The sequence below is a fragment of the Lipotes vexillifer genome, unplaced genomic scaffold (assembly GCF_000442215.2).
Source record: "Lipotes vexillifer unplaced genomic scaffold, Lipotes_vexillifer_v1.1 scaffold933, whole genome shotgun sequence".
NCBI classification, from domain to species: Eukaryota; Metazoa; Chordata; class Mammalia; order Artiodactyla; family Lipotidae; genus Lipotes; species Lipotes vexillifer.
Genome location: NW_006770403.1, coordinates 81,434 through 100,872, shown reverse-complemented (window position 1 = coordinate 100,872; position 19,439 = coordinate 81,434). Strand labels below are relative to the sequence as shown.

Here is a 19,439-nt window from a genome sequence, read left to right as displayed (position 1 = left end):
AACGGAAAAGCACAATTTCATCAGATAATGGGAAAATTCCATTTCTCTACTGTTACTGCTGCTGTTTTGCTTGGTTCTCCTTATGAAAATGATCAGTAGGAAAAAAAGGAAACTACTATGATTTAGCAATTTTATCTGTGTACTTTATCTCATTTAGTTCTCACAACAACCTTGTGAGGTGAGTTGGGTTGTAGCTCCAATTTGGAAATGAAAACACGGAAGCAGAGAGATTAAATCTTACTTCCAAAGACTCTTAGATGATTAGATGTGATGTCAAGGTTTGAACCCATATCTCTCTATATGTCTTTTACCATACTGCTTTTTTTCTTTTTTGATGTGGACCATTTTTAAAGTCTTTACTGAATTTGTTACAATACTGCTTCTGTTTTAGGTTTTGTATTTTTGGCCCCGAGGCATGTGGGATCTTAGCTCCTCGACCAGGGATCAAACCCGCACTCCCTGCATTGGAAGGTGAAGTCCTAACTACTGGACTGCCAGGCAAGTCCCCGTATTGCTTTTTAGGAGACTGTCTGGAGTGCTAAGGTGGGTCTCAGTGGGCATCTGCTGGCTACCATGGCAGTCATTCTGTTACCCTTACACCTTTGCCAGAGCCACTATGGGACAAAAACTGAATTTGAATCTCCTACATCCTCCTTCTGCTCTAGCCCATGGAGTGGGGGTGAGCAGAGCTCTGCCTGGAGAGAGCGAGAAAATAAGAGGTGGCTGCATGGTCCTGTTAAGGCTCCTGAAGTATCCCAGGTCAGGAGGCATCTCAGGGCTCTTTTCCTTGGCTGCATCTCCAAAATCTCCACAGGGCATGGGGGGGAATCTGAGCTCCATGGAGCCTAAGACCTGGGCTGGGCAACTTGGGAGGAAGTGGAGAGAATGGGAGAGGAGGCTCCTTTTTAGGGATGAGGCTAATTTTCAGATCTGGCCTTGGAACCTCTTAATTTAGGCAAATAACAGTGACTGATATATACCTAGCTTTGGTGACAAGTAATGATCACTTTCTGGTTATCCTTTTCCCACATTATATTTCACAGAAATGAGCTAATTCTTACATGGTGCCCACATAACTCTTCTTGTGTTTCTTCCTCTTGGAGGCCTCATTCTACAGATGCTTTTGATACTGTTCTGAAAAAACTTATGTGATCCCTCCCATCCCCTCCCATGCTCCTAACCTTAGGCTGGAGACGCCCCTAATCTCCTCTGTGGTTCAAGAATACGCTGTACTTGGCCTTGTTATAGCACTTTCACATGTTTGAAGGTTTGGGAGTATCTATTTTGCAGTGTTGTTGTGAGATAATACATGTAAAGTACTCGGGCTTGGCCTAGAGTGGCTGTTTTTGTTATTACTGTGGTTGCTTGTTTGCTTGTCAGTCATCCCTATTGAAAGCTCTGAGGGAAGGGGCTGTGTCGCTGATCCCTAGCACAGTGCCTAGGACATTGGTAGATACTCAATAAACTTTCCAGGAAAGAAAAATTAGTTGAATAAAATGGGTTAAAGAGTAGCAAATACAGGGGATGAGTATGCTTTTCTGAATCGTTTGAATATATGTAAATAATAAGCGTATAATTTCTGATAGTTTCAGTGAGAAAAATTTTTATTTAAAATATGCTAGATGCTTTTTACTAGCTTAAATAAAATACTCTACAAATGAGAATTTTAAATCCATTATACCAAACCCAGTAATACCAGTCAGGGCTTGTCCACCAATCCCCATTTAATAACATTTAAATGAAATAACTTATAATTCTAAGAATATGTGCCTTTGCTTAGAGAAAAATTTCCAAAACAATGTCATATTTCCTGGATATAACAGTGTCATGCTAGTAAGAGAAATTCTATAATGTCAAGACAGGTAAGAAATGGTGATTTTCAAATGCAGAGACCCTTAGACTTGCTCTGATGTTATTAATAGTATTTCTAAATCACGGAGACAGGCAACACATTTTATTTCAATAAGAGAATGAAAGCAAGAAGGGGACCTACACTATTTCTAGCCACTTATATTTATTAGTATGTGCTTAACACTTTTAATGCCTTTGCTGCAGAGGGTAATAAGTGTTTTCGCAAAAAGATAGACTATTGGGACAAAGCTGGGGAGCTTGTGCATACAGAAAGTAGCCGATATCTCAAGGCTCTCAGGGCTCTTGGAAATGCCATGCATCATGCTTAATCTGGGGCTGCTGGGCCTTGTTTCCTGGCATCGATGTGTGCTGACTGTCAGGGGTCACTGTGGAATCCACGGTGGTTTCTTCCTGGAGACCCAGAGTTGTGGTCTCATCAGCACTGTAGGTCTCATAAACATCAGCTAATCCAGGGGTCATCAGTGGGTCTGCGGCTGCTGGGGTGACCCTGAGGGGTCCCCTGCTCTGCCCTGCAGGGCCTCTTGCTAGGTTGGGGATATTGCCTTTAGGATTAGCAAGAAGCCCTCCAAGGGCACCAGGTGCTAGCTCTGAAAGGAGAGCTGGGTTTTCCAGATCGGCTGGGTTGGCCTCCGGCACAGGCGGGTCTTGTGCACCTCCTTCTCCCTTCTCCGGGCCTTTGGTTCCAGCGACTGGGGAGTCAAATTCCAGAGTAAAGTCCCCGCCCATGGCTGGATTGGGGGGCATCCCTCCAAGGCCGGGCCTCATGCCTCCAAATCCTGGGAACATGGCTCCATAGGCCATGGGGCCTCCTCTTCCTCCCTGGAAAAAACCATTTATCACATATTATTAACTGTTCGATGCCATTATACCAGTCAGATTCACTGAGAAACCATAAAAAACTGATAGGGAACAGAGAACTGGCTGACAGCTTTGTGTAAGCACATTTCTCACTCAATTGGCTTCTGTAATTTTCTGGGTGGGGATGCTCACTTCTTTGAAAGGGAGATGAAGACCCTTTGAATGCCTGCCGAAGGGTAAGAGGGAAAGAATCAGGGAAGTAGGGCAGAACCAAGTCTACAGGCAAAAGGTAGTTTGAATTTCATTTTAAGAAAACAATAAGCAGTTGAAAAGGGCAGTACCATCATGAGACAAACAAAATCTGATGCATCCCTGAGTTTGTTGAGCAGAGTTTTGGAGGACATTGTCAGTATCATTTCTCAGTATCCCTCAAAATGAATGAAGCCCTATGTAATATTTTTTCTTTTGCTTTAAAATTTTTTCCTTCCTTCCTTCTCTACTTCCTTCCTTCTTCCCTCCCTACCTCCCTCTGGAGAAACAGAAATATTTTCTTCCTGTGGACAGTTAAAATTCTAGAACTGACCATGTGTCCTTTTTTCCTTTGTTGCGAAAAATTTCAGAACCAAATCTTGGGCTTCTTACAGCAAGTGTGCAGGGCTTTGTAACTTGCATATCTGCATTCTCATTTCCTCATTTTAAATTCTATCTTCAATTTTTTGGTTATATTTATTGTGTTTTTCATAAGCTACAGGAAACTCTTTTAATAATGAGGCAAAATATAAATTAATTAAAATTCTAAAATAATAATTAACACACTTGAATTTTCAACCCGTTTCGTTGGTGTTATGTAGAGTCAGTACCTTTTCCTCTTAGCTTCTCCTGGCTCTCCACTCGCAGATTTTCCCATCATCTCCTCCAGGGATGGCACTGTGAACCCCTGGGCTGCTACCTATATCATATGATTTTCACATTTTCTGCCCCGTATCTGTTTTTTCCACTGACTAGACTGTGAACTCCCTGAGATCAGGAACCTTACCTTATTTATCTTGCCTCCATAGGATCTTTTTATGTGTCTCACTCACAGAAGGCACTCAATAATGTTGAGATTCAAGTTTTCTTCAGTGATAGCATGTTTACATGTATTTATTAACTCAGTAGGATCCGTAGTTGATAATGATTTGTTAATTCAGTACGGTTTTGTTTTGTTTTGCTTTGTGCTCTAACAGATTTAACGTAGAAATTTCTGAGGGAAAAAAGTCCAGTTGTGTGAGTCTATGGATCTCAAATTTTAAAGTTGTAATATGCATAGATAATAAGAGAATAAGAATACACTTGACTTACATTGTTAATGTACTTTGAATTTTACAATAATCAAATTTTAAACTTGGTTAATTTTTTTTCTTTTTGATCTCTCAATTTTGAGGTCTAAATGATTTGCAATTTTGTTGGATTTGTTGTTTTGAGGGGTTAAGTGGTCTGAGAAGTAACGGGAACTTCATGAACCATGTGTATCTTTTTTGGTTTGAAGCGTTTGCTGTTCAATAATGGTGGCATTTCAAGAGAGGTTTCTCCTGTTCTCATATTCAAGAAATGGGACAAAATCCTATGTGCAAGAATGGTCATCACTCAGAAACGACTATATGGGAAATGTGATGAAATCTTTGCATACTGCTTCAGAATCAAGCTTTTGGTTTTGGATTGGAACAACTTGAGTCCCATGCTGTATATTCAGCTATATTCAGGGCCAACACCTCTTGCAGCCAGTCATCTGTGACTGTTCTCCCTTGGCCACTATTTTATGAAGACTTTGAAGACATTACTCACAGCCATTTCTTCTGAGCTCATGATGCCAAGTCTGGCAGGAGCATTCTGTTCAAAAAGAAACACAGCATCATATTATGAGCCAGCTGACTCCTATTATCTTTGTAACTACTCAAGACAAAGTTAGAAGTCATTTAGTCTTTCTTTAAACCTTAATATTAATACTGTGTCCAGAGGCAGGGTAAAGTGGAGAGATGAGTCATTATTAAGTAAATGTAGCCAATTTGGATAATTAAGATAGAAAATTTACCTTTTCTTTAATGCCACTGTGTGTGTGTGTGTGTGTGTGTGTGTGTGTGTGCGCATGTGTGTGTTTGTGTTTGTATGCCTGGCCAGAATTATCCAAATAGGAAGTGTGCCTCCTTGCCATTTCAGTTGCTAACTTAGGCATTCAGAGAATATGGAATCTATTGTTTGAGGCCTAGATTTTATAATATTATCTCTTAAGAAAACATTTAATTAAAATGATACTTTTTATAGGATAAAGACTTACCAATTGATTTGCTCCATAGGACACGTAAAATATTCCTGGATAAAGCTAAATATAAATACAATAATCATCACAAAATGCATTTCCCAAGAGAAAAACTTTTAAGTAAATCACAGAGAAGTGGTATTAAAAAAACTTACTGGAGGTGGTATATTTTGTGGCACTGGTCCCTGAGATATCAAACGGGCTATTGGAAACATCTTTAAGTGGTAGAAAGAGAATAAGTAATTTATATTTCCTATAACAGAGGCAAACCTTCCATTTTGGCCATTTCTAGGAATTATATTAAACATATTTTCAGATGGATTACTATGATAAACAAGTATTTAATACTTAAGCAAACAAAGGAACCCGTTATATTTCATATTTATGGATAAATGGGGCAATTAAAATTTTTTACTCTCCTTTCTTGAAGTCTAGAGATGTATTTCCCAAGAAAATGTCTTACTGAGATTTGTACTTACCGATGGATCTTGTGGATCAGCAAAATTCATTTCTGGCAACTGCATTACAGATAAATATTAAAATTACTGAACAATTAAAATAGCCGAAGTGAACTTAAAATGTTCTTATCTTATTTACGATTATGATAAAACAATCTAAAATGAATTTCCTTGTTTTTACTTTCATTTCGCCTCTGAGGGTACAACCAAAGAGATTGCAGTTGCCCTTTACTGACATGACTCAAGTGCACAGAGAGGAGATGGGGCGTGTCTGTCATGAGTTTGCTTTGTTTTGCAGAATAGATAGTAATGAATTTTGGAATCAGAGCATGCCAGATGGGTTTGAATGCTGGCTGTGCCACTTAATTTTTGTGTAATACTGGGAAAATTTTATAACCTCTTAAAATCTGTCTTTTTAAAAAAGGATGATAATATCTATCTTCATAGGATTGGAGTCAGGATGGTATGTGGGGATGTTAAATGCCTGCAGCATACTAGTTACATGATACATTCCTTTTCTGTCCATTGCTCTTTTCTCAATATTATTACCTGATACTTTTGCTTGATTGTCTTCTCTATTACCAGATAGAGAAATAATAACGCAAAAATACTATTTGCAATGCTGAGGGATCAATCACTTTTCTCAGTCCTTCCAACATTGAAAAAAGAGCCTGATGATAAGAAGCCTGGAATTCTCTGGGCTGTCCTATTTCCTCTGAAAGCTTTCATCTTTTGTAACTAAGAAACCAATTTTACAGGAACAGGATCTTTTAGAATCCATGGCCCATCTCAGATGGCAAAGGGCAGGAATGGATATTTATATTCTACTCCCAGATATGTCAATTGCTCGAAAACATTTGTATTTTCGTGCATTATGCCCAAAGCTCTGATTATTTAAATGTGCTCTGCAAATCGATTTTCTTTCACTAAGTTAATGGACGATCCAGATCTGACTTCAGAGAAAGGAATTACCTCCGTCTTCGGTGGCTTTTCTGATGGTGCCACCTGTTGAATCATTGGCCCCTCTGATTGCTGCAAGGGCGGATGTCCCGGGTAAATCGGAGGCTGAGGTATTCCCTTCTGGACTGTGTTCTGGACAGAGGTTACAATGGTGGGCTGGAGGAAAGGTTTCTGTCCTGGCTGTGGAGGCTGCAGGGATGGCTGCGATGGGAGAGGTGGGGGATGCACAGGCAAAGAATATTCATACTGCAGAGAAATTTGAAAGGAGCGTCAGGAAGCGATGGCTCACTGATCTGTGGTGTCTGACAAAGCAAAAGGGCTTGGGGAACTTTCTACTTGGAAGAGAGTCTAGGAGACTTGTCTTGAAGATGTGTTCCATAGGAAGCACTGATTCACTTCAAGTCAGTGTTTTTGGGAGCAGTCTCGTAGGTGTTTACCTCCCCTACTTCCTCTGGGACTATGACTGCGCATGAAGATGGAAAGCTATACGAACTTCTGGGTAGACTGAGCCATTTCGTCCTCTGGGTTCCCACAGCTGCCTCTACGTATCTCTATTTTAACACTTTCTCACTGGATTACAATTACTCCTGATAAAGCTTTGTCCCTTGGTCAGCTGACAGAGAATAATGTCTTATTTATCTTTATAGCCCCAGGAATTAACATAGGTCCTAATAAGTGACTGGCACAGGTTAGATAATATATTTTTTGAGTTAATGAAAGGAGAAAGGGTAATTAAATAAAATACCAATCAAATTCTTAGATCATGAGTTCATTTTGGAAACAATCAAGTGGAGAAAGAATCACCATTAACATAATTTACTGTCCCACTAAATGTGGCTTGGTGAGTAATGCTGCTTGTTATGGAAAACCATCTGGAGTCAAAAGTTTCTGTTAAAACAACCATGTTTTGTTGCTCCTATTTGAAATTACCTGTTGTGGACAGCTCCCTATTATTTTTAAATTGTTTGCAAGCTCCTCAAAGTGGCTTAGAAGTCTCCACCTAGAGGGGTGGGATAGGGAGGATGGGAGGAAGACGCAAGAGGGAGGAGATATGGGGATATATGTATATGTATAGTTGATTCACTTTGTTATACGGCAGAAACTAACACACATTGTAAAGCAGTTACACTCCAATAAAGATGTTAAAACAAAACAAAACAAAACAGAAAACAGGGCTTCCCTGGTGGCACAGTGGTTGAGAGTCCACCTGCCGATGCAGGGGACATGGGTTCGTGCCCTGGTCCGGGAAGATCCCACATGCCGCGGAGCGGCTGGGCCCGTGAGCCATGGCCGCTGAGCCTGCGCGTCCGGAGCCTGCGCTCCGCAACGGGAGAGGCCACAACAGTGAGAGGCCTGTGTACCGCAAAAAACCAAACAAACAAAAACAAAAAACAAAAAATAAGTCCCACAACAATCTGGCTGTGCTTCATCTCTTCAACCATTACCCATCTCTAAACTCCTGGGCTTTCATTACTTGTACCTCATTCATTACTTATACCTCACAACTTAGCACCTTGTAATATGTTGTCTTGTCTTATCCCCTAATCAGGTGTGAAATTCTGTAAGCTTTGAAGGCCTTCTTAAACACCTTGACTTTCATTTCCAATCTACCGTTTGGTTTATGTATTTGTTAGGTATCTAATAAATAATGATTAACTTATTGATGTATTTATTAATTGCTTAGGGTTTATGATTTTTTTTTTCCAGTATGGGGGCCTCTCCCTGCTGTGGCCTCTCCCGTTGCGGAGCGCAGGCTCCGGACGCGCAGGCTCAGCGGCCATGGCTCACGGGCCCAGCCGCTCTGCGGCATGTGGGATCTTCCCGGACTGGGGCACGAACCCGTGTCCCCTGCATCGGCAGGCGGACTCTCAACCACTGCACCACCAGGGAAGCCCTATGATGTTTTAACTAGGAATGTATGGCATCATTTTAAATGTGTCTTTTAGTAATTATTTAAGGAATCTTGACTGAAATCAGAATTTTCCAGGATATAGCCTGCTTTCATTTTCAGGCTAGTTTATTTATTGTTATTGTTCATATCTTTAACATAGGTCTCTATGTTTTGGAAGCCATATCTTCCTATTTGAAGTAAATATACAAATGGGTTGAAAATTTGGACCATTTTATTTTAAATTTTCCTAAGTACTAAAAACAGTTATAGGTTTTGATTTATTGTTATTTGGAAAATTTTTTATTCATTACTGTTTCCTGTCTGTGGTTACTATATGACAACTTAGAGAAGGCAAGCAGGAGAATATTTTAAAGCTTGAAGTTTCAGACACATTGATGCAATTAACTTACCTGTTGAGTTTCATGTTCCCTTGGTCTCATCCACGGGAAAGAGGAATGTGGTGGGAGGAGACCATGCAACCACAAAGAATTAAATGATTTCCCAAAGCCAAATCTTGAATACTAAAGACATGGAGAAAAAAACTATGCTTATATTTCAGTGTTTTCTTAAACTTGGTTTCCATTTTCTAAAAAATCCACAAAACGTGTAGAAATAGCAAAAATTAGAGTGTTATTGGTTAATTTAATGTGACTAGGTTAAGTCTTCCAATAGACTTGCTTTTTATTCTGAGCCAATCTGACATATTCCCATAAACTTCTTTGAGATTTTGCTTTTTTAAGCATTCATATTTTGGGCTGCATAATAAAATTAATAATACAAAAAGAATTTTTTTTTTACTAAAGAAAATTCAACATTATTTTTATTTTCTCCTACCATCCCGTCCTAGGTCCTTATTTTGTTTTAGGTTATCTCAATTACTCATTTGCTTTTTCAGTATTTAGGATATTGTTTATTCACGAACAAATTTTATGAATTACAGTGCTGCTGCTAATATCACTACCACCAGCACCATGAATATTTGCAATAAGAATTATTTGAAAATAATGTTACCTGAGAAAGCATGTTTAATCCCTGCAAACTTCCCAACTGTCTCATTGTCTATCAAGAAAAAAAAAAGTGGGTTAGTGTTTGTCACATATGTTCCTTTTGTGTATGACACAATTGATTTTCAACATATGGTAGTATTAGCACAAAGTTTGGGGTGGGTCAATTTGAATAAAATAAGAGACACAAATCATCACTAAAAAGTAGAAATGTTAAATGTGGTTCTGCCATTGTTGTTATCATTGCTATTAAAATAGTGAGCTTGCTTTTCATCATTAATTAAAAGAGAGAAAATATCATTTAAGTGGAGGCCATATTGAAACATGGGAAAATAGTTCATTGAATTGAAATATCAATATAATCATGAGGACATTTTCTCATTGACTCTTTTTTCCCCCATTTAACTTACTTTGCCTTTTACAAATCCAGCCCGAAGAGGAATTTGAAAAAACAGTCAATCAAACCAAACAAATTAAAACAAAACAACCGTACCTCCTTCCCAAGTAAAAGTTCTCAAAATAATAAATATAAAAAACACTAGGGAAAATGGTAAGTATCTAGATAGATGGTCAAGAATGCTGCCAATTCAACAGAAAGTCAATTTCATTTTTTCCTGGGAAGAGGTTTAGAGTGCTTTGCATTGAGTTTAAGCTAGAAAGTAAGAAAAAAAAAAACAAAACTCAGTGAAATTAGCTTCATTTTGAAATAAGCTTCTAGCACAAAGTATCGATTGCCCTCAGACTGTCATGATATAAATAAATTTTGCAAGGCCTTGTGAAAAATTTGTAATCTCATAAATATTTTTCTATTCATAACTGTTTATATTTTTTACTGATATCTGAAACATTTCTATTTTGCTGGGGTTTTCTAGACAGAGGATATGTTAGGTATAAGAACTGCAATAAGACAGACAGAGGCTATGCAGGAGGCACTATAGTACAGTGTTAATGCTATTTACAGTCCTCATAAACAATTACATTTTGTAAGATAAACTTTCCTCATGACAACTTTATCATATGCTATATGGAGAAGGAACTAAGTATAAGTCATTTGTGACTTCAGAATAATGTGTTTCAATTAATGTATATATATGTATTAGGTATTAAATATTAGTACTGCTTTGATCACACACAGATGATGTTCTAAAGACCAAAACAACTGAAAATTTAAAATTGCAGTAAAATTGTAAGATGAGGCTCTAATAAATGTCATAAACTTCTCTAGAACTGCGCAGGAGGACAGCCCCTGACTTCTGGCCAGGAAAACTGAGAAACAGCCCATGTATTTCTCTTATGAAGAACATACCAATGTAAAGATTATATGTAAATACTCTGACAATACATACCTCAAGGCTCAAACTAGCCATGCCTGGTGTCCCAGGTTGCTGAGGAAACACCTAAATGGAAATAAAAATAATTTTGAATTTTCTTTGATGAGAAACTTCGTTACACACTGAAAATAGAAAGCCACACGTATACATAAGGGCCAGCTAATATTGGTTTATTACCCAAATGACTTGAACTTTTGGGTAGAATGAAGAAGAACTTAAATTGTTTGGAGTATTAACATAATATTAAAATTTATTTTTTTGGCTGCACCGCACGGCTTGTGGGATCCTAGTTCCCTGACCAGGGGCTGAAGCCAGGCCCTTGGCAGTGAAAGCATGGAATCCTAACCACTGGACCACCAGGGAATTCCTAACATTTAATAATTTTGCTCCCACATGAATCATCTACCCTTTATCTACATCTTAATGCTGTATTGCTTTAAAAGCAAAATTTGATTTAGTTTGAAAGTTATGTTGAAAACAGATGAGAAGTAAAAGAAACAAAATAGAAAACTAATAACTCAACTTAATTATCACATAGAAAAGCAAAGGGAACAAGCTCGAACTCAGTTTTCTTGTGTGTTTGACAAATCTACATACCTGGTTTGTGGAACGTGGTGTGGGATCACGGCATTCGGCAAAACCATGTGTAAAACCTAACTTGCCTCCCATTCAAAGGGCGTCAACAAATGCTCCATCATCTTTAGTGAAAGATAATTATTTTTAAAATTTTTTTCTTCTTTTTTGTTTTTATTTTTATTGTGAAAGATTATTTTATGTATAAACCTGTTGATCTGTGTTTATATTTTTGGGATCATATAAAAGACATTTTTTCTGAAATAAAAGGTATTCTAGTACCAAGTACTATTATACTTACTGTGTTCATTTAAAAGTTGTTAAAAAAAATAGCTATATTTACAGCTACGTTTTTAAACTGTAAGATACTTTCCTTTCTAAGCCAATCCTTATTAATATGCATGAATACAAGTGGGGAAAAAAAACAGAGAATGGGAGAAGAGTTACAATTAGAGTAAATTGGATTTTAAGGGGTTTTTGTTCTTTGGATATTCTTACATCTAGGGTCAAGGGGTTTTAATGCCTTACTTCCTTCATTTAAACCACAGGTATTTTTGGAGTCTCCACGAAATGTATTGGGATTGTTTTTCCTTTGTGAGGAAGTTCAGGAATATTTTTCTGAGCATACGTTATTTGTCTCCACGTCCTACATTTTTATACAGGTAAAATCCCACCTTCTGGGTCATGGTGCAAATTTCTTCAAATAATTCAGCTTTGCAAGTGGATAGAAGGGAAGGAGTTATAAATGTGTAGCAAATACTCCAAGTAGAGAAAGAAGTTACTTACCTTTGTAGAAAAAAAAAAGTGATATGTGTATGTGTGTGGTGAGAAAACTGTTTGGAATTTGAGGGGATGTGGGAGTAGAGCCTTCTTTCCTCCTATTAGCCAGTACAAAAATAAGGTAACTGGGATAGATTCAACTACAGGACAAAGTATACTTTGCTTCTATTTGATCCAAGTCATGAATTAATGAGCAATATTTACATGAATGCAGATAGACAGAGGATATCTTTCCCAGGAGGAAGTAGAAGGAGAAGAACATCTGATTGGGCAGTTGGCAATCTTAAGCCATTGTCCTCTTGCTCAGAGTGGACCTGACTGACACAAGTGTGGACCATTGTAAGTTCCAAGAGTGTTAAGGTGTTAGACTGATGGTGGATGGCTGAGGTGACCCCAATGTCAGTATCATACAAAGGTAAGCTAAGGTGGCAGCTTTAATTTTTCTTTCATTTAAAATTCATGTTGAGTAATGTAAAAGAAACTCTTTTTGTCTGTAAAATGGAGGTTTTCATCCTAGCAGTCAGTTTTCATCCCCCTTTTTTGAAATGTTTTAACTTTAAGAAGCTCAAATGGCTACTCCTTTGTCTCAAGGGACTTAAATATTTAAAGTTCATTTAAGACCACCTATGAGCTCAAGACAAGAGACCATGTCACATTTAATTTCACATCTCCAATGCCAGCACATTGCTGGATACACTGCAGGTGCTCGGTCAATATTTGTCAAATGCATGAAGCAACTGAATAATGTCTTCGTGTAAACAGAATCACATGATGTTGGCTGGAGTAGTTCAGTGCTCAAAGGATTGTATTCATATGAAATCATCTCGATATATGATAGAATGTACCAGGTGCAGGACTGTAACATACAAGTAGCCCATTGCATGGCGTGTTTTAAGAAACTTCAGTGCTTAGTCACACAGTATCTCCCTATAAGGCAAATTTGTTGGTTAATTACTAGCTTCAAATGGAATTACTTAGCTCAGTTTTGTAACCATAGTAATTTGGCTAATGCTGTTCTTTTAAAAATGAAGAAGAAAACGTACTTTACTTTTTTCAAGAAATTTCCTCTTTCCATTTCAATTTCATAATGGTAGCAGGTAATTGATAATAAATTTGTGCTGTGACATTGTTGGAGACCACATACATCTTTTAACTTTGAGTGAATGGAATAATATGTAGAAGTTGTCTTTGGAAAATTTAAAATATCTTTTTGTATGACAAAATTTTATATTTGGCTTACTGCTTTTGGATTATAAGGGCTGACATCTGGGCCCTTGACTTTTGACTCAGTAGGAAGATACCACTGGATTAATCCCAATGAGTCCAATTATGGACACTCAGCCACTTCCTTCAGTGTTGTTTGGTGTCTGGCAATGTCTCTACTAGGGTACCCTCTAGAAGACTGACTTACCGGCACTGCAGAACTCATTTTCAGGAGGCACAGGATCAGTATCATGTCCTTCATTTTGAAAAGTGGGATCTGAAACAGAGTTGGATTGGAGAATCAAATCGGATGAATTTTTATTTCAGAATGGCTAAAAGACAATATTTCCATGAGCTCTTTGCTCTTCCAAAACGACTAGGTTCAAAACAAAACAAAACAAAACAAAAACAGATAAATGTTGCTAAACAACTGATTTTTATTTATTAGTTTTTGGAATGAATTGACGAGCAATTAAAAAATTTCTAAGTACTTTTTTTTTTTTTTACAGAGCTACCACCTAAATGAACATGTGGGAACACTTCCATGAATATTTAATTTCATTTCATAAATGAAAATGAATTAAACGAATTAAATTAAATTCATTAAATTAAAATTTTTAAATGTGAAATGTTCCACTATGTGAAATGTTGGTCTATTAAGTATGATTCACAGGATTTTTTACTTTGTTTCCCTCCAGAATAAATTTTGAAATGCATTTTAAATGTAATACAACCAACAGTCATTTCATAACAAACCTTTATATGCAGATATAAAGGGTATACTATTCTATGTTTAGGTGAGCCAGGAAACCATGCCAATAATTATCTTTTAAAAATAAAAATTAACTAAATATTTTAATTTCCTTTGATATTAGTGGAAAATATGTCTCAAAATTGAGTTTTCCTCTTTCTAAAATGAATTATCTCTTTAGTTTATTCTATAAGTCCAGAAGACACTTTACTCTCACATGAACAGAAATCTGACTAGTCAAGAGATTTGCTCAACTTCTAATACTTTTCCAAATTAGGTACTGTCACTAACAATCACGAATAGTAAAAAAAGTCTATAGGCAAGTCTTTTTGTCCTTAGCTGAAAGGGTATTAGGCAGGTCTCCTCTGGAACATGCTAATAATGTTTCACAATAAGCTATTATTCAGCTTCTGGTGACAAATGAAGATAAATCCTCTTTATAAAAGCTGCCTGGAGATAGGAAAAAAAAACTTACAGGAGTCACATGGAAATCATACAATCACGTTTTACCTTCAATGCTGGCATGCACTGTGCTCGCAGGGCCTGGTGATGCCAACCAAGATAGTTCTAAGAAAAGAAGATTAAAATTTTTTTCTGGACTGTGCCTGAGACTCACTCTGTATCCCTCATTCAGGGAAGACCTGAAACCTTTATTTAAAGTGCCAATCCACCAATCAAAGTAAAGCTAAATGGGGGAAAAAAAATCACAACTCTGCTCCTGCAATTAGCCCACACCCTTTTATTTCATGCAAGGACATTGGCCCAGTAGAGTCTCATTATTTTTAATTGTAACTCAACCCCTGTATTTATTCAGAGAACTCGATTGCAGAGAAGACACTGAAGGAATAATGAACATAAACTCTGAAGACAATGGTTTTGGTGAGCTGGGGGAAATATATGTAAAATAGGGGCAAAATAAACCCTTATCTGTTTTGTGCAGGTTTTTATCTTCAGGTAAAGTTAGTGACCAAGTTTTAGTATTCTCAGGATTTTCACTTTCATGTTTGTTGTGGTAAAAGTAACGCTCCTCCCTTCTCCCAACATACACACAATCTAGAAGGAAACACTAAAATAACTTTCTGGGCTTAGAAGAGAGGATGAAAATATTAGATGGATAATGAATATGTTATGATTTTTTCCTCAGAATTTCCTAGATATTTTCGTATCTGAAGATTATAGACTAGAGATAGCCAAACTTTTGCAAGAAATTTCATTTGGACCCTCTGAAATAATCACCTCAGGTAAACTTTTAGTGCATATTCTTTGGGGGGAGGGAGACATAAATCAGGACATTCTCCATGAACCAATCAAGTCCACGGGCACTACTCTCAGTTCACTCTTTAGACAGAACAATTTTCAGGCATTTAGTATCAAGCCAGGTTAGTAAGTCATATTCATGTCACTTAAAAGGCCAACATCAACATGAATGGAGTTTTCTCTGTGAACAAATAAGAATGTCTTAGATATGGATTGAACTTTAGTTGCTTTTGTTATTTCTCTGCCTCTCTTTGTCTTTCCAAAGGTATGATTTCAGATGTGGTAGGGATAAGCATTTAAGATTAGTTTCTTGAGAAGGGATGAGTAAGTATACTCCTTAGGGAAGTAGAGATCTTGCAAATTACAGGGAACATTGAGGAAGCTGGTGTTTTAGGAGAAAGATTTCTTCACACCTAAGTTAGGCCTAACAGCTTCAAATAATGTTATCTAAGAAGCTGTCCCTGAAAAACTCCATTTCCCATTGATAAGAGAATTATTTTAAGGGGCAAAGAAATAAAGATTGTGAATATGTTTTGTAAATAACAAAATGTTAATGAAATGATAAGTATTATTTTTGGTCTCTCTTCTCTCTCTCGCTGTCTTTACTCCAGCTGTGGTGCTTGATCAAGTCCGTTAATCTCTCTGAGCTCCACATTCTTCCTCTGTAATATAAGAATAATCATTTATTACCTACCATAGGCTTAGTTTGAAGATTTGGTGAAACGATCAAGACACGACAGATGCCATACAGTGGGTGCTTAATAAGTAGGTTGATTGTCCTTTGTGTAGGAGAAACTACTGAAACATGTGACCATGAAGACATTGTGTGTGTTCGTGTGTTATAGGAGAAGTTTTGGTGGTTAGGTTCATGAGCTCCAAGGATGTAGAGGAGGGACCTGATGGAAGGCATTTCCTCTGCATGGAAGTTGATGCTAAATCTATGGGATTAAGTTTCCTAGTTGACAGCTAAACAGGGAAATGTGTGTGCGTGTGTACGTGTCTTTTATTGTTTATGAGCGTGATCATAATTTTGGTAGCACTCACATGTTCTGCCTTACTCTTAAGCCAAATATCCAATACATCATAAGTAATGTTGCTTTTACCTTTTTTAAACAACCTTCATACTCAGCCCTGGGGTTGTTGTCTTCTAGATGTTTGCCCATTAGTTTCTTTTTCCTTCATTTTCCTGCATACCAACACCAAATTTATCTTCCTAAAATATTGGTTTCAGCATTTCACTGCCCCACTCAAAAGCTTTTTAAGGATCCCTAAGGCTATAATGTAAAATCCACCCTCTGTAACTAGACAGTCAAATTAACATTTTAATTCACCTTCCAATCATATCTCCCACTTTATGTGAGACACATGGGTATAATAATAATGATTGTTGTAATCAGTTGAAGTTAGTCTCATTTTGTATCCACTACAGTTTTTTATTTTTGGCTTATGTTACTGGGAAAGTTAGTAAATATTCCTAATATATGCTATGCAAAATGTTTTAATTACAAAAATTCTGGAAATTATTATGAGTATATGAATGCATTTCTGATAGTGATTATAGGTGTTAAGGAAGTAACTGCAGCTGATGGAAAGTATGTAATGTTGGTCAAGACAGTACCTATATAAAGAACAACCAGAGTCCCAATTTAAAAAACTCTGTGTTCAGCAAAAATAAAAAACCTCAGAATAACAGAAAATCTGAACACCTGAGGGGACACATGCCACAGAAAAAGTTATAAAGAAAAATCTAGAGAAAGAAGACCCCGTGGACAATGTTAATAATTATAGTAGCTGAGAGCACAGCTGTTTAAATCCCCTCTGTCACACTGATCATGCGACATTGGGTGAGCTACTCAACTCGAATATATATAATATTTTCATGTAGTAATTTCATCTGTGAAGTGTGGTCTACCATAGGACAGCATTAATTTCATTTAATTTAAATAGAATACTGAACAGAATACTAAAATAGAATACAGTGCTTAGCATGCTCTCTGATAAGAAGAAAATGTTCAATGACCATGAGTTATTCTTCTTCTTGAAGTAAAGAAACATATATGCTGAAAATATGCTTCATATTGAACTGTGGGCCTTGGTGTGGCTGTTCCTGCCACCAGTGGAAACTGTAACAATTAACTAAAATGTATAGAAATGATTTTGTATGTTGATTCCATGTGACAAAATATGAAATTTGATTTTTGCTTTGTTTTTACACATTGCCCTTTCAACCTTCTACTCTAGCCAGAATTATTTAGTCATTCTCTCCAGTTATGCCCTGGTTTTTCTCTTCCTGGGTTTTGGATGAAACTTCCTCTCTGCCGAGACTCTTTTCTCATCTCTTCACAACTTGTTTTTAAAGTTCTACTCAAATTTTACCTCTTCTGTGACTCCTTCCTCCACCATTCCATTCCTCTATGATTTTCTCTTCCCTGAATTCCAAATAATTGTCAGTCACTTGTTCGTACACTACATGGTGACAGTTTGTTTGTTGTAGACACTTCACCTTTTACTTTGCATGTGGTCCTTTAAATTTTGGGTATGGTTTTCATGTCTTTTCAACCATATAAAACATTCCTGTGAGAACAGAAATCATCCATTCTACTATGTTGCATCTTTTCATTCTATGCACATTATAATAGGTAATATTTGGATAGTATTTACCATGAGAAGGCATTATTTTAGAGTTTTACATGTATTAATTTATTTAATCCTCATAAGAACTTTATGAAGAAGATACTATTCTCCCCTTTCTATATATGATGAAACTGATCTTATAGAGAGATGAATTGCCTGAAGTGACAATCAAATAAGTGGTGAAACCAGAATGTGGACACTTGCTTCTTATGCACTATGCTAAAATGAAATCAATCATCCATGGCAGATGACATGGACCAATCATTTCAAATACAGAGAAGTAAAACAACATGTCTGTAAGGAATTTATCAGGTATTTAATCAAAGAAGAGAGATACACAAAAATAGTTAATAAAGCATAAAACAAACCAACAATAATTTAGTTAAAAAGCACACATAATATCAAAAAGCATAGCCCCACATGGATTAACTGCTAAAATAAGAATGCTACAGAATAGTGATTCTCAATCAGGGATGATTTTACCCCTCAGGGAAATGTCTAGGGGGTCAGGGGATATTTTTGGTTGTCACAATTTGTAGCAGGGAATGGGGAAGGAAGGATTTGCTATTGGCATTTAGTGAGTAGAGGCCAGAGATGCTGCTAAATATCCTACAATGCACAGCATAGGCCCCTCCACCTGACCAAAAAAAATTATCAGGCCCCAAATGTCAACAGTGGTGAGGTTGGGAAACTCTGCTGTAGAAGATTGCTATAAAATTTTTGAGGTTGGAGAAATACTTTGGGACTTTGGGGTCAGGTATGGGGAGAATAGATTCATGCTGAGCCTTGAAAGAAGGATAAGCTTTGACAATATGCTCAGTCAATAGCTGGTGACTGAGTGAACTGTCAAGTATTAAGTGTTCCAGGGAAAGAATCTGATGGAGTGTCAGGCATTAGGCTTTAGTGGAAGGAAACAAGGGCAGAGGGTATTATCACGTCAGGGAAGGCCAATTTTTAAAGCTGATTTTGTATGTTGAATAATAAAAGCAATAATAAAGGGTTCATGGATCTTACACTAAAGTCTACAGTATATAATATTAATAGCTTATTTTACATGTACACACTGCTGTGTGTAGAATGGATGGCCGACAAGGACCTACTGTATAGCACAGGGAATTCTGCTCAATATTATGTAACCACATAAATGGGAAAAGAATTTGAAAAAGAATAGGTACATGTATATGTATAACTGAATCACTTTGCTGTACACCCCAAACTAACACAGCATTGTTAATCAACTATGCTCCAATGTAAAATAAAAAGTTAAAAAAATAAAAAATTATTATATGAATAGCTTATTTTTATCAACCACCACTTACCATGCACTAGGCACTGTGCTTTATATTCCTTATCTTAAATCATCTTCATGAATCACCTCATGAGATAAGTACTGTGAAAACTGGGCGTTAGAAAAGGTACTATGTCCTTCGGAGTTAATAAGTAGCATGACTGGAGTCAATCTCCAAAGACCATGCTCCTGACTGCTAGGCCACCCATATTGATTGCTAGTGCTTAGTGTTTTATAAGGCTTATTGTCATGCTGGTTTAGGCTAATGTTTATAACTGATTTTTAATTTTTACAAAATTTGGATCATAAATTTTTGTGAAATCTATTGATACATTATTACCAT

The 19,439-nt window shown here is 37.0% G+C and overlaps 1 protein-coding gene across 1 annotated transcript; it reads right to left on the bottom strand.

Annotated features, from left to right (window-relative positions):
* Window positions 1–1,589: 1,589 nt before the first annotated feature.
* AMBN (ameloblastin) lies at window positions 1,590–14,529 on the bottom strand. The gene is made up of 11 exons (XM_007446090.1): window positions 14,428–14,529; window positions 13,375–13,443; window positions 10,626–10,676; window positions 9,287–9,334; window positions 8,686–8,796; window positions 6,397–6,630; window positions 5,446–5,484; window positions 5,122–5,181; window positions 4,985–5,029; window positions 4,495–4,539; window positions 1,590–2,691 (listed from the first exon to the last, which is right to left on the bottom strand). The coding sequence occupies exons 1-11, from the start codon at window positions 14,440–14,442 to the stop codon at window positions 2,146–2,148; spliced, it is 1,263 nt and encodes a 420-aa protein (XP_007446152.1). The 5' UTR covers window positions 14,443–14,529; the 3' UTR covers window positions 1,590–2,145.
* Window positions 14,530–19,439: the final 4,910 nt, after the last annotated feature.

Bases quoted from the DNA above. Each gene is read 5' to 3' on its own strand.
- AMBN (XM_007446090.1), bottom strand. The intron at 10,677-13,374 runs GTAAGTCAGTCT...ATTTCCATTTAG, and splicing joins AAATGAGTTCTGCAGTGCCG to GTGTTTCCTCAGCAACCTGG. The intron at 6,631-8,685 runs GTAAGTTAATTG...ATTTCTCTGCAG, and splicing joins GGGAACATGAAACTCAACAG to TATGAATATTCTTTGCCTGT.